Source organism: Lampris incognitus, chromosome 5 (assembly GCF_029633865.1).
Source record: "Lampris incognitus isolate fLamInc1 chromosome 5, fLamInc1.hap2, whole genome shotgun sequence".
Lineage (NCBI taxonomy): Eukaryota > Metazoa > Chordata > Actinopteri > Lampriformes > Lampridae > Lampris > Lampris incognitus.
Window position 1 is genome coordinate 2,482,625 of NC_079215.1, and position 14,571 is coordinate 2,497,195.

Below are 14,571 nucleotides of genomic sequence, written 5' to 3' on the forward strand. Positions count from 1 at the left end.
ACCACTCAACTCCATATATCCTAAACCACTCAACTCCATATGTCCTAAACCACTCAACTCCATATGTCCTAAACCACTCAACTCCATATGTCCCAAACCACTCAACTCCATATGTCCTAAACCACTCAACTCCATATGTCCCAAACCACTCAACTCCATATGTCCTCAACCACTCAACTTCATATATCCTAAACCACTCAACTCCATATGTCCCAAACCACTCAACTCCATATATCCTAAACCACTCAACTCCATATGTCCCAAACCACTCAACTCCATATGTCCCAAACCACTCAACTCCGTATGTCCCAAACCACTCAACTCCATATATCCTAAACCACTCAACTCCATATATCCTAAACCACTCAACTCCATATGTCCCAAACCACTCAACTCCGTATGTCCCAAACCACTCAACTCCATATGTCCCAAACCACTCAACTCCATATGTCCCAAACCACTCAACTCCATATATCCTAAACCACTCAACTCCATATGTCCTAAACCACTCAACTCCATATGTCCTAAACCACTCAACTCCATATGTCCTAAACCACTCAACTCCATATGTCCCAAACCACCCAACTCCATATGTTCTAAGCCACTGAACTCCACATGTCCTCAACCACTCAAATCCATATATCCTAAACCACTCAACTCCATATGTCCCAAACCACTCAACTCCATATATCCTAAACCACTCAACTCCATATGTCCCAAACCACTCAACTCCATATGTCCCAAACCACTCAACTCCGTATGTCCCAAACCACTCAACTCCATATATCCTAAACCACTCAACTCCATATATCCTAAACCACTCAACTCCATATGTCCCAAACCACCCAACTCCACATGTTCTAAGCCACTGAACTCCACATGTCCTCAACCACTCAACTCCATATATCCTAAACCACTCAACTCCATATGTCCCAAACCACTCAACTCCATATGTCCCAAACCACTCAACTCCATATGTCCTAAACCACTCAACTCCATATGTCCTAAACCACTCAACTCCATATGTCCTAAACCACTCAACTCCATATGTCCTAAACCACTCAACTCCATATGTCCTAAACCACTCAACTCCATATATCCTAAACCACTCAACTCCATATGTCCCAAACCACTCAACTCCATATGTCCTAAACCACCCAACTCCGTATGTTCTAAGACACTGAACTCCACATGTCCTCAACCACTCAACTCCATATATCCTAAACCACTCAACACCATATGTCCCAAACCACTCAACTCCATATGTCCTAAACCACCCAACTCCGTATGTTCTAAGCCACTGAACTCCACATGTCCTCAACCACTCAACTCCATATATCCTAAACCACTCAACTCCATATGTCCCAAACCACTCAACTCCATATGTCCCAAACCACTCAACTCCGTATGTCCCAAACCACTCAACTCCATATATCCTAAACCACTCAACTCCATATATCCTAAACCACTCAACTCCATATGTCCCAAACCACCCAACTCCATATGTTCTAAGCCACTCAACTCCACATGTCCTCAACCACTCAACTCCATATATCCTAAACCACTCAACTCCATATGTCCCAAACCACTCAACTCCATATGTCCCAAACCACTCAACTCCATATGTCCCAAACCACTCAACTCCATATGTCCTAAACCACTCAACTCCATATGTCCTAAACCACTCAACTCCATATGTCCTAAACCACTCAACTCCATATGTCCTAAACCACTCAACTCCATATGTCCTAAACCACTCAACTCCATATATCCTAAACCACTCAACTCCATATGTCCTAAACCACTCTACTCCATATGTCCTAAACCACTCAACTCCATATGTCCTAAACCACTCAACTCCATATGTCCTAAACCACTCAACTCCATATGTCCTAAACCACTCAACTCCATATATCCCAAACCACTCAACTCCATATGTTCTAAACCACTCAACTCCATATGTCCTAAACCACTCAACTCCGTATGTCCTAAACCACTCAACTCCATATGTCGTAAACCACTCAACTCCATATGTCCTAAACCACTCAACTCCATATGTCCTAAACCACTCAACTCCGTATGTCCCAAACCACTCAACTCCGTATGTCCTAAACCACTCAACTCCGTATGTCCTAAACCACTCAACTCCGTATGTCCCAAACCACTCAACTCCGTATGTCCTAAACAACTCAACTCCGTATGTCCCAAACCACTCAACTCCATATGTCCTAAACCACTCAACTCCATATGTCCTAAACCACTGGAGTCCATATGTCCTAAACCACTGGAGTCCATATGTCCTAAACCACTGGAGTCCATATGTCCTAAACCACTGGAGTCCATATGTTCTAAACCACTGGAGTCCATATGTCCTAAACCACTGGAGTCCATATGTTCTAAACCACTGGACTCCATATGTCCTAAACCACTCAACTCCATATGTCCTAAACCACTCAACTCCATATGTTCTAAACCACTGGAGTCCATATGTCCTAAACCACTGGAGTCCATATGTCCTAAACCACTGGAGTCCATATGTTCTAAACCACTGGAGTCCATATGTCCTAAACCACTGGAGTCCATATGTCCTAAACCACTGGAGTCCATATGTCCTAAACCACTGGAGTCCATATGTTCTAAACCACTGGAGTCCATATGTCCTAAACCACTAAACTCCATATGTCCTAAAGCACTCAACTCCATATGTCCTAAACCACTGGAGTCCATATGTCCTAAACCACTGGAGTCCATATGTCCTAAACCACTGGACTCCGTATGTCCTAAACCACTCAACTCCGTATGTCCTAAACAACTCAACTCCGTATGTCCCAAACCACTCAACTCCATATGTCCTAAACCACTCAACTCCATATGTTCTAAACCACTGGAGTCCATATGTCCTAAACCACTGGAGTCCATATGTCCTAAACCACTGGAGTCCATATGTCCTAAACCACTGGAGTCCATATGTTCTAAACCACTAGAGTCCATATGTCCTAAACCACTAGAGTCCATATGTTCTAAACCACTGGACTCCATATGTCCTAAACCACTCGACTCCATATGTTCTAAACCACTGGAGTCCATATGTCCTAAACCACTGGAGTCCATATGTCCTAAACCACTGGAGTCCATATGTCCTAAACCACTGGAGTCCATATGTTCTAAACCACTGGAGTCCATGTGTCCTAAACAACTGGAGTCCATATGTTCTAAACCACTGGAGTCCATATGTCCTAAACCACTGGAGTCCATATGTTCTAAACCACTGGACTCCATATGTTCTAAACCACTGGACTCCATAGGTTCTAAACCACTCAACTCCATATGTCCTAAACCACTGGAGTCCATATGTCCTAAACCACTGGAGTCCATATGTTCTAAACCACTGGACTCCATAGGTTCTAAAAAAACAGTTTACCCCTCATTGTTTGGCAAGCAGGGAAGATGGTCAGTATCATGTTTTCTTTGGTCTGGATTAAAGTCATAAGCCAGGCTTGACCTAACCCGTGTCTCGTGGCACGTTGTTTAAGTTAAAATTAGCCGTGTACAAGAAAGCAGTAAATGGGTACATTTTATACACCTCCAGAGTCAGGAAACGGGCAGCAACATCACTGCAGACCCATCACACCCTGGTCACAGCCTGTTCCAAGTCCTCCCCTCTGGTAGGCGCTACAGAGCACTGTACCCCAAAACAACCAGACACGTTTCTTTCTGCGGGCTGTCATTCAAATGAATGCTTAACACTGTCAATAAATCCAGCCATGTTGTACATACTGTACAGGGTGTACATACTGCACTGTACATGTTGTACATACTGCACTGTACAGGTTGTATATACTGTACTGTATATATTCTACATAATGTACATGTTGTATATACTGTACATATTGTACTGTACATGTATATACTGTACATACTGTACTGTACATGTTGTATATACTGTACATGTTGTGTATACTGTACATGTTGTACATACTGTATTGTACATGTTGTAAATACTATGCCGTCCACTGATCACATGCGAGACTCCGGTTCCTTTTGCTGGTGTGTCTACTGCAGTATTCCACATCTCAAACACGGGTCCAACACTGTAAAACACCGGACAACTAAAAGTACAGACGGAGGTAAAACAAGACGAGAACATTAGCTCATACAGACATATTCATTCCCCTGGAATATCCCGGTGCTTGGCTGTACACGGCTCATTTCCTCTTACACAACGTGCCAGGAGACAGGAGGTAGGGCAAGCCTGGTGCATCACTGTAACCCAGACGAAGGAAAACCCAATACTGACCACGCTGCCTGCTTGCCAGCCAATGGGGGTGGGGGGTGGGGGGTGGGTGGGGGTGACCTAAACATGACGTCTTCTGACTTAGAAATACTCCACACCCGAGCACAAGCCTGTCCTCCACTCTCTCTCTCTGAGAGAGAGAGAGAGAGAGAGAGAGAGAGAGAGAGAGAGAGAGAGAGAGAGAGAGAATGTATGAAGTAATGACAGGAAACTTGACCACATTAGAAAAACACGAGTGCAGCATCGTTGCCAAAGGGGTGAATGACTGCAAACACACTCCCACCATCACACAACGTGTGATTCTGAATACAACTTAGCCGTCGTAACCAGCATCTTACAAGACGTTGTTGTGACCAAACATGCTTCCATCACTTACACTGATCAATTAACCCTTTAACGCTGATCAATTAACCCTTTAACACTGATCAATTAACCCTTTAACACTGATCAATTAACCCTTTAATGCTGATCAATTAACCCTTTAACGCTGATCAATTAACCCTTTAACGCTGATCAATTAACCCTTTAACGCTGATCAATTAACCCTTTGATACTGATCAATTAACCCTTTAACGCTGATCAATTAACCTTTTAACACTGATCAATTAACCCTTTATTCAGCCTCAAGCAGTACTCCTGGTTTGTGTCGGGACCTTCCTAAATAAACTGGCTTAGTTGTGCGCGCGCCCTTACGGTCTAGTGTTGCGTCACCAATTAAAGGTTCGAGACTTTGGACCTTTCAGTCAGCTCCTGGCACGAGGGCTGCAGACTACCACGTGCCTCCTCCCATACATGTGGAGTCCCCAGCCGCTTCTTCTCACCTGACAGTGAGGAGTTTCACCAGGGGGACATAGCGCGTGGCAGGATCGTGCTATTCCCCCCAGCCCCCCACCCCACTCCGAACAGGCACCCCGACTGACCACAGGTGGCGCTAGCGCAGCGACCAGGACACACACCCACACCCGCCGACGCCTGACCAAGCCGGTCGTAACGCGGGGATTTGAACCGCCGATCCCGCGTTGGTAGGCAACGGAATAGACCGCCACGCCACCCGGACGCCCGCAGAAGATCATGAAACCTGGACGGTCCGGTACTTTGCCACGTTAGCCGTGGACACACACACACACACACACGCGGACGCGCGCGCGACTAAACATATAATCCCCTCCAGGGCAGCGCGTGGCGGGGGGGGGGGGCTCAAGTTTCCACAGCTGGTGTAAGGGGTCAGCAGCCAGTCGCTCAACGTCACCAAATCCAATAAAACCTTATCAGTGCACCACCTTCCATTCCATAAGACATGAACACCCACCTGGAGCTGAAGTCCTCCACCTCGCTCCAGAGCCTCCTGGCAGCCTTCTCCTGCAAACTCTCTACTGGCACTTCCGGCTGCTGCCGTTAGGGGTCGCCACAGCGGATCATCCGTTTCCATTTCTTGCTTCTCTTGCAAAATCCCTCCAGCAGGGTCGTCCGTTCGGGAGAAGGTGCAAACAAGTGCGCACAGTACAACCAGATTCGCAAAACAGCCCATGGGCTCCAGCAGCTCCAGCAGCTGTGTAGGCGGTGGCCATGGCGCTCGGTTTGCTCACAACCCGCTAAAGTTACACACAGGCCTGCGTCTCCTAACCACGTCCCTCAGCGAAGACTCTGCTGGCTCATTAGTGGGCTCAGGTGCGGACCTGCTTGGTTGGAACAAAACCTTCCCCCACACCGGAGCTTCCTGGATAAGAGGCCCACCCCTGCAAAGCTCAGCGCAGGGTTGATGACGTCACCGGGGCTGGCGCCAACACGTCACAGGGCGTTCTGTCACCACGCGTCAACATCCGATTGGCTGATGATACGGTCACTCAAAGCTGTCATCAGTTCGCAGCTTCCAGCTTTAAGGAAAGGCTAGCAACACCACTAGTGCTGGTCCAAGAGCTGGACTAGTGCCGGTCCAAGGAACTGTGACGCGTTTAGATGACGTAGGAAATCCCTGCTTAGCCCGACGAGGAAACACGTAATTGAATTCAGACCCGTTTCAAGCACACTTCAATCTAACGATGAACAACACATTCTGATTTTGATTTTGACAGGGCCAGCAGAGAAGTCAAGTCAAGTCAAGTCCATTTTGTTTGTGCAGCCCAGTATCACACATTACAAATGTGCCTCAAGGGGCTTTACAGCAACGGAAGGCCCTGTTTGACCTGACAGCCCACCACTGGCCAAATGTATGTGGACACCCCTTCTACTAAGGGGTTTTCAGCCACATCCATTGCTGGTAGATGCATAAAATCAAGCCTGTAGCCATACAATCTCCATAGATGAACACTGGCAGTAGGATGGCTTGAACTAAGGAGCTCCGTGACTTTCAACGGGGCTCTGTCATAGGATGCCACCTCTCCAACAAGCCAGTTTATCACATTTCTGTCCTGCTAGATCTGCCCCGTTCAACAGCAGGTGGTGCTATTGCTAAGTGGAAACATCTCAGAGTTCCTGTGATGGCCTGGCAGCCTGTCCAAGGTGTCTCCCCGCCTGCTGCCCAGTGACTGCTGGGATAGGCTCCAGCATCCCGCGACCTGAATTGGGATAAGCGGCTTGGACAATGGATGGATAATGGATGGATCTCGGAGCAATAACAGCTCAGTGGTAGTAGTGGTAGACCACACAAGACTACAGAACAGGACCCCAAAGTGCTGACGCGAAGTGCGGACAAATCCTCTGTCTTCAGTTGCAACCCTCACTGCCAAGTTCCAAACCGCCCCTGGAAGCAACGTCAGCACAAGAACTATTCATCGGGAGCTTCGTGAAATGGGTTTCCATGAACAAACAGCCGCACACAAGCCGAAAATCACCATGTGTAATGCCAAGCGTTGGCTGGAGTGGTGTGAAGCACACCGCCATTCGACTCTGGAGCAGTGGAAACACATTTTCTGGAGTGACCTCACAGTCTTGGCACGAATATCCTCATGCCTTGCTGATATCTTTGCATGGATGAAAGAACGCCGCCTTCAGCTTAAGCTATCTAAGACTGAGCTCCTTGTCATCCCAGCCAGTCCCTCCTTACAACAACAGATCACTATCCAGCTCGGATCAACCCAACTCATGCCCACAAAGTCTGCCCAAAACCTGGGTGTCATGACTGATGACCAACTAGCCTTTAAAGTTCACATGGGCTCGATTGCTCGGTTGTGCTGATTTGCCCTGTACAACATCAGGAAAATTAGACCCCACCTGTCTGAGCACGAAGCACAACTCCTGGTACAGGTTCTTGTTATATCAGGCAATGGCTACTGCAACTCCTTACTGGCAGGTCTCCCTGCATGCACTTTCAAACCTCTGCAAATGATCCAGAACACAGCAGGCGTCTGGTCTTCAACCAACCCAACACAGCACATGTCACTCCACTGTTCATATCCCTCCGCTGTTCGTATCCCTCCGCTGTTCGTATCCCTCCGCTGTTCGTATCCCTCCGCTGTTCGTATCCCTCCGCTGTTCGTATCCCTCCTCTGTTCGTATCCCTCCACTGTTCGTATCCCTCCACTGTTCGTATCCCTCCGCTGTTCGTATCCCTCCTCTGTTCGTATCCCTCCACTGTTCGTATCCCTCCACTGTTCGTATCCCTCCGCTGTTCGTATCCCTCCTCTGTTCGTATCCCTCCTCTGTTCGTATCCCTCCACTGTTCGTATCCCTCCGCTGTTCGTATCCCTCCACTGTTCGTATCCCTCCGCTGTTCGTATCCCTCCTCTGTTCGTATCCCTCCGCTGTTCGTATCCCTCCTCTGTTCGTATCCCTCCACTGTTCGTATCCCTCCTCTGTTCGTATCCCTCCTCTGTTCGTATCCCTCCGCTGTTCATATCCCTCCGCTGTTCGTATCCCTCCACTGTTCATATCCCTCCGCTGTTCGTATCCCTCCACTGTTCATATCCCTCCTCTGTTCGTATCCCTCCACTGTTCGTATCCCTCCGCTGTTCGTATCCCTCCGCTGTTCGTATCCCTCCACTGTTCGTATCCCTCCACTGTTCATATCCCTCCACTGGCTCCCAGTTGCTGCCTGCATCAAATTCAAAACCTTGATGTTCGCTCCCGCCTACCTGAACGCCCTCATTCAGGTCTACACTCAGTCCACTTCACTACGCTCTGCCAATGAAAGGCGCCTGGCACTTCTGCCACAACGGGGCCCCAAGTCACTAGCCAGACTCTCCTCTTCTGTAGTTGCCCGGTGGTGGAACGAGTTACCAAACTCCATTCGATCCCCTGAGTCCCTCTCCTTCTTTAAGAAGAAGCTAAAGACCCAGCTCTTTCCCCAACACCTCCACACCTGATGGTATTTTTTTAAAATAGCTTCTATGCACCTTTGCCTTTGGGCACTGCCTGTTGACGCCTATGTCCTATCGGACTTGAACCTAGTTTTTTTTACACTTACTTCCACTGTCGCCTCCTGACTAGATCCTTGCTTGTGTTGTATTAACTCTCAGATGTGCGTCGCTCTGGATAAAAGCATCTGCCATATGAAACGGTGATTGTAGCTGGAGTGATGAATCACACTTCCCTATCTGGCTGTCTGACGGGGGTTTGGCGGATGCCAGGGGAGCGCTACCCGCCTGAGTGCATAGTGCCAACTGTAAAGCTTGGTAGAGGAGAAATAACGGTCTGGGGCTGTTTTTCATGGTTTGGGTTTGGCCCCTTAGTTCCAGTGACGGGAAATTAATGTTATAGCATACAATGACATTTTAGAGAGTTGTGTGCTTCCAACTTTGTGGCAACAGCTTGGGGACGGTCCTTTCCTGTTTCAGCATGACAATGTCCCCATGCACAAAGTGAGGTCCATAAAGACATTGTTTGCTGAGTTTGGTGTTGAAGAACTTGACTGGCCTGCACAAAGCCCTGACCTCAATCCCATCCAACACCTTTGGGATGAATTGGAACGCCGACTGCGAACCAGGCCTTCTCCCAAACTTCAGTGCCTGACCCCACTGAAGCTCCTGTGGCTGAATGGGGTTGAATCCCCACAGCCATGATCCAAAATCTAGTGGCAAGCCTTCCCAGAAGAGAGGAGGCTGTTATAGCAGCAAAGAGGGGACCAGCTCCACATCAACGCACAGTTTTGGAATGAGAACTTCAAGACACACATATGGACGTGATGTTCTGGTGGCCACATACTTTTAGAAATGTTGTGTCATTTTCTTAGGTGGACAAAGCAAGAGAGACAAGATGGAGATGGTTTGGACATGTGTGGAGGAGAGATGCTGGGTATACTGGGAGAAGGATGCTGAATATGGAGCTGCCAGGGAAGAGGAGAAGAGGAAGGCCAAAGAGGAGGGTTATGGATGTGGTGAGGGAGGACATGCAGGTGGCTGGTGTGACAGAGGAAGATGCAGAAGACAGGAAGAGATGGAAACGGATGATCCGCTGTGGCGCCCCCTAGCGAGAGCAGCCGAAAATAGTAGTAGTAGTAGTAGTAGTAGTAGCAGTAGTAGTACTGTCATTTTCTTAGGTACAATTTCCAGTTTATATAGTTGATGCTGCAGTCCTAACTGTTACATACTTTAGACTGAGTCAACATCATCTGTGATCCTACTTTTTCACATATGAACTTTGCAGAAAAGCTTGACATAGGTTTTCCCCAAAATCCCTTCCCCATGCAACCGAGACAAAGTGGGATCCCTGGCCATTTTTTGACATGTGTTCTGTTCAGCCCTTCTACCTTTTCTACTTTAGATGTAGGGATTTTATATGCTTCTTTTGAAGGAGAAGTTTGATCGAGTGCTCGATCAGTTAATCATTTATTTGATGTCCATATAGAATCATAAGATCCAAGTATTAAAATGTATACCCGAGTTTTATTTATCCATTTTTATTCCATGTGTCATCAGTTCACTCAGAGCAGACATTCTGTAATCTATACATTTAGACTATTCCTTCAATAGTTGGATTTTCATTGTCTCAGTCATTTTATGTATAATGCCATTTTACTACACACGGCGCTATGGTAATATTAGTAGAGTAAATAATCACTGTGTATCTTTCACATGGGATGTCAGGATGCTTCGACCTAATCTTATCAGTGACACGGTGGTTAATTTGTAAACTGTGATCTGCAGAATAGCAGTTAAAATGGATGTTTTGCAGAAAACCTTCAGAGCAATGTTTTTGCAATCAGTGACAAATGTGGACGAAATGACTGTCCCAGCTGCTTTATGGCAATAAAAGCTATGCGTATCATTTGTCAATAAAGCAGGCAACTTGGACCATGCTTTATCAGTATCCCTGTGACTACACGTTCCTGACTGGCCAGTACCCTCCTGGCACTGTAATCCACTACAACTGCAGCTTTGAATGTGGAAAAAAGACCATTGGCATTACAAACACTACATCTGAGATGCTCTTCCAACTGGCCTCAGTGCAGAACAGCAGATCTGGATCCATCCCGGTTATGCACAAATCTCAGAGCTTTCGGCAGCCCAGACAGTTACAATACACAGGTGTCCAGGGTATGATAGCATGATGATGTTGTCCAGATTGGTGGCTACTATATGTCACTTACCTCCATGACATCACATATTCAATACAGGCCCTTATGCCCTGACTTGTGAACTTGTCTTGGACACTCTGGCATGACCTCTTTTATGCCCTGTGAATGTGCACATCAGGAGATACTAGATGGCAAACTCTAATCCTGGCCTTTTACTCCTGACCTGCATCTAGGATCCATGAGTCTTCCCATTCTTGGTGTAAAAATTAAAAAAAAAAATACCGAAGGCTTCATGCTCTCCTAAGGAAAGGTTAATTAGCAGTTAAGTACTGCAGTTGAATTTAATGCATCTTAATTTCTTAAATTATAAAAGTAAAAATTGAATTCAAACATGAAGGCTGTGCTGTAGGCTGCAAGCCGGGTTGAGGGCCCAAACAAGGTAGCAGTGATCGGTCCTTCAGGTAAACTGGTATAAGCACCAAGGTAGGCCTATTATACAATATCAGATTACTTGCCACAAGGAAGGCCAGAGAGTCCACGGAAAAGGAGTCTGGAGGACCCAGGGAAAATAACTAGCCAAGGAACTTTTGTGTTGAAGAATGGCTGGAAGTAACATCTGGATGCATGCTCAATAACCCAGGTAAGAAAACCAAAGAAGGTTGAATCAGTTCATCTGGACACAACCTTGATTGACAGATCCGTTTCGTCACTCAATTCAGTGACACTCAGTTCAGTCAACAAACGCTGCATCCAGATGAACTGATTCAACCTTCTTTGGCTGAAGGTAACATGAAATTGTTTGGGCTACCTGATCATTTGGTGGCTTTAGCCCACCTTAAGACCAGAGACCACTGATGATGTCAACATTTGTTCAATATTTCTGTTTCACCCAAGCAGAATTGTGATTATACACCTACCACCATCGAGGAACACTGTCGGCCAGTCAGTCAATTTCAAGCTTTTGAAATCTACCTTATTAACAGCCTAGTGTGTTGCCGCTTTCATAAAAGTCAGCTGGAAAAGCAGTCTTTAATAGATGTACTTCCATTTTCAGCAGTTGCACAGCTGTTTTGTTCAGTGTATTATTCCCATCACACTGCCCCAAGTACATGGATTCCCTGTCTGGAGAGGTTCCACTTTTAGCCATTAACTCGATGTGGGGGGAAGTTCTTCCCTCCCATGCTTTAATTTGAAGTTAACATCTGATAGATGCTTGTTTAGAGAGAGGATGCACTTATGACCTCTGTTGACTAGTAGTTCTCCCGTTTCCTATGTTAAATGCACTTATTGTAAGTCGCCTTGGATAAAAGCATCGGCTAAATGGCTGTAATGTAATGATAAGAAAGCCTTTAACTTGGAAGTTAATGCACCTTTGCTTCAAGCAAGTATACTGCATTAGTATGTAGTATTCAGAGACAGCCCTAGCCTCCGGCTTCCATGAACACTTCCGGTTCTGCATGATTGGAGATTGCAAGTGTGTTTGGACTATGCTACAGATTTGCCAAAGGCAGTTTTTTCCCCCTTTAAATTCAATTTCAATATATTTACCCCAAAAAAACTGTCATTTGCAGGCCTCACTATGTTTAATAGAAAGTAAGAATTGGCCTACCATTTGCTTTGTGGGACGGCTAGAACAGTTTAACGGTAAAGTCACGTTTGAGCACCACAGCTCACTGCTGGCTTGTTACAAAGAATTAGCACAGCCAAGCTGCCATTTTAAGTCAACCAAAAACATTAGGTGCATTTGGCTACACATGCTGGTCATTAGAGTCAAATTTCAAAAAGGAGTGTTAGAGCTAATACTGAAGTGAACATTTCAAATATCTCATTGTATTCAAGACAAACTCACAAGTCAGGAAGGACTTTTATTGAATTAGAAGCAATGAACATGATGCCATGGAGGTAAGTGACACCTAGAAGCCACTAATCTGGGCAACATCACCCAACATGCCCTGGCCATAGCTTAGCGGACTCTGTGTGGAAACGGTTTTTTGAAGGACTGCCGAGGGGTTTGAAATTGTGGAGGAGGGTCCTTGACCTTCTGGTCAGAAGGGGCTTCTGCCACTGGATAATGGTAGTCGATGTAGTGACCTTCATCCAAGCGGTCTTTTCCTTGCTCATAGGTGTCACTGTAGTGGGTGACAGTGCCTGGAGGGTAGTTACCTGTCAGGAACTGGTAGTCATAGGGATACTGGCCCCAATGAATACCTGGTGGTATGTAACCATGGGGTAACATTACACCAGCACCGGCCCCTTGTCCAGACACCCCTGCGCCAGCACCTTGTGCCAAATAGCCCTGATCTTGAGTCTCACTGTCTCTGTGTCCATGTTCATAAGCACGCTCATAGTGGGCCATTTCACCTGGCACAAAATCTGCAACAGGCCCCGGGGGGATCCCATGTCCAGCACCACCAGGATGGGCAGCAGTGCCAGCATCCATACTACTAGGCTCCACAGCCCAGGTTATGTCTAGGAAGATAACAATGCATTAGCATGGTTGTTTAGCACCAATATACACATGCTCCCTTTCTGCCAGAGCAAAGCTGCTTTGGAATTGAACCAGAACACCAAGTTAAATCTTCAGAACAGCAGCAATATTGAAGTTGACATCTGTCAACTCATTTAAGTTTATTCCCGATTCAAATTCCATGTTACCATTGCATACGCAGAGAACCAAGCAGTTAAGGTCTGGATAATTTTGGTAGTGTTACCTGGTTGGGCTGCGCTGAGAACAGCAGGGCTGGCACCACCATAAGTCGACAACCCAACAGCAGCAGCCGGTGATCCAGGAGCGGGAGCCGGCAGCGCACCACTACCACCAAAGCCTGCTCTTGAAGGGAGCTGACCTGGACCGTAGCTGCTTGAAGGAAGAGCACCTGAAGAGAAGCCGCCCGAAGCGAGTCCACCTGAAGCAGCGCCGCTGCCAGCCAGGCCACCGGTGCCGCCACCGCCTGAAGGGAGGCCGGCTGAGCCGAAGCCGCCTGCAACGCCGGCGCCTGAAGGGAGGCCGGTTGAGCCAAAGCCGGCTGCAACACCGGCGCCTGAAGAGAGGCCGGCTGAACCGAAGCCGCCTGCAGCGCCGGCGCCTGAAGGGAGGCCGCCTGAAGCAAAGCCGCCGGCTGCACCGTAGCCGCCAGCTGCACCGTAGCCGCCGCCTGCACCAGCAGTAGCAAGGCCAGAGCCAGGATATCCTTGGCCTGCACCATGCACTACACCACCATAGGGAGGGCCCTGGGGCACTGCTCAAGAGATATGAGAGAACATTTATATCAAGACATCTGTTTTGTAGATGAAATATAGAAACAAAAGAGATATTTTACCTTTTGTCACAGGTATGCAGTGGACATCCCAAAGCAGTACGGCCAAGAGGAGACACCTAAAATAAGAACGGGATAACTATACACAATCAATTATAACAAAAACAACTACGTCCTTACGGCAGAAGTGTTTTCCCACTTACCCTGAAAGAGCCCAAGATGCCATCTTGACAACTTCGGAGCAATGAAGAGAGTCACTTGTGGAAAAACTTATGAATGCTGCAAAAGACCAGCCCTGACCAATGAGAAACATTGCCAGTTAATGTTTAACACGGGAGCTAAATTACAATCAACACAAGACGATCCAAAGTGCTGAAAAACCAGCACCCAGTATATTCTTTAGATATAGATAGGCAGTATATTGTTTAGATATAGATAGGCAGTATATTCTTTAGATATAGATAGGCAGTATATTCTTTAGATATAGATAGGCAGTATATTCTTTAGATATAGATAGGCAGTATATTCTTTAGATATAGATAGGCAGTATATTCTTTAGATATAGATAG

General features: G+C 46.8%; 1 protein-coding gene across 1 annotated transcript; it reads right to left on the reverse strand.

The window, feature by feature from the left end:
• Positions 1 to 12,597: 12,597 nt before the first annotated feature.
• On the reverse strand, positions 12,598 to 14,228 carry LOC130112636 (elastin-like). The gene is made up of 4 exons (XM_056280086.1): positions 14,206 to 14,228; positions 14,066 to 14,121; positions 13,457 to 13,984; positions 12,598 to 13,214 (listed from the first exon to the last, which is right to left on the reverse strand). The coding sequence occupies exons 1-4, from the start codon at positions 14,226 to 14,228 to the stop codon at positions 12,709 to 12,711; spliced, it is 1,113 nt and encodes a 370-aa protein (XP_056136061.1). The 3' UTR covers positions 12,598 to 12,708.
• Positions 14,229 to 14,571: the final 343 nt, after the last annotated feature.

What these genes read in the sequence shown, in the direction of transcription:
- LOC130112636 (XM_056280086.1), bottom strand. Translation starts at nt 14,228, where the DNA reads ATGGCATCTTGGGCTCTTTCAGG. An exon ending in GCATCTTGGGCTCTTTCAGG is followed by an intron (nt 14,122 to 14,205) that starts GTAAGTGGGAAA and finishes TTCTTATTTTAG; the next exon opens with GTGTCTCCTCTTGGCCGTAC. An exon ending in CTGCATACCTGTGACAAAAG is followed by an intron (nt 13,985 to 14,065) that starts GTAAAATATCTC and finishes TCTCTTGAGCAG; the next exon opens with TGCCCCAGGGCCCTCCCTAT.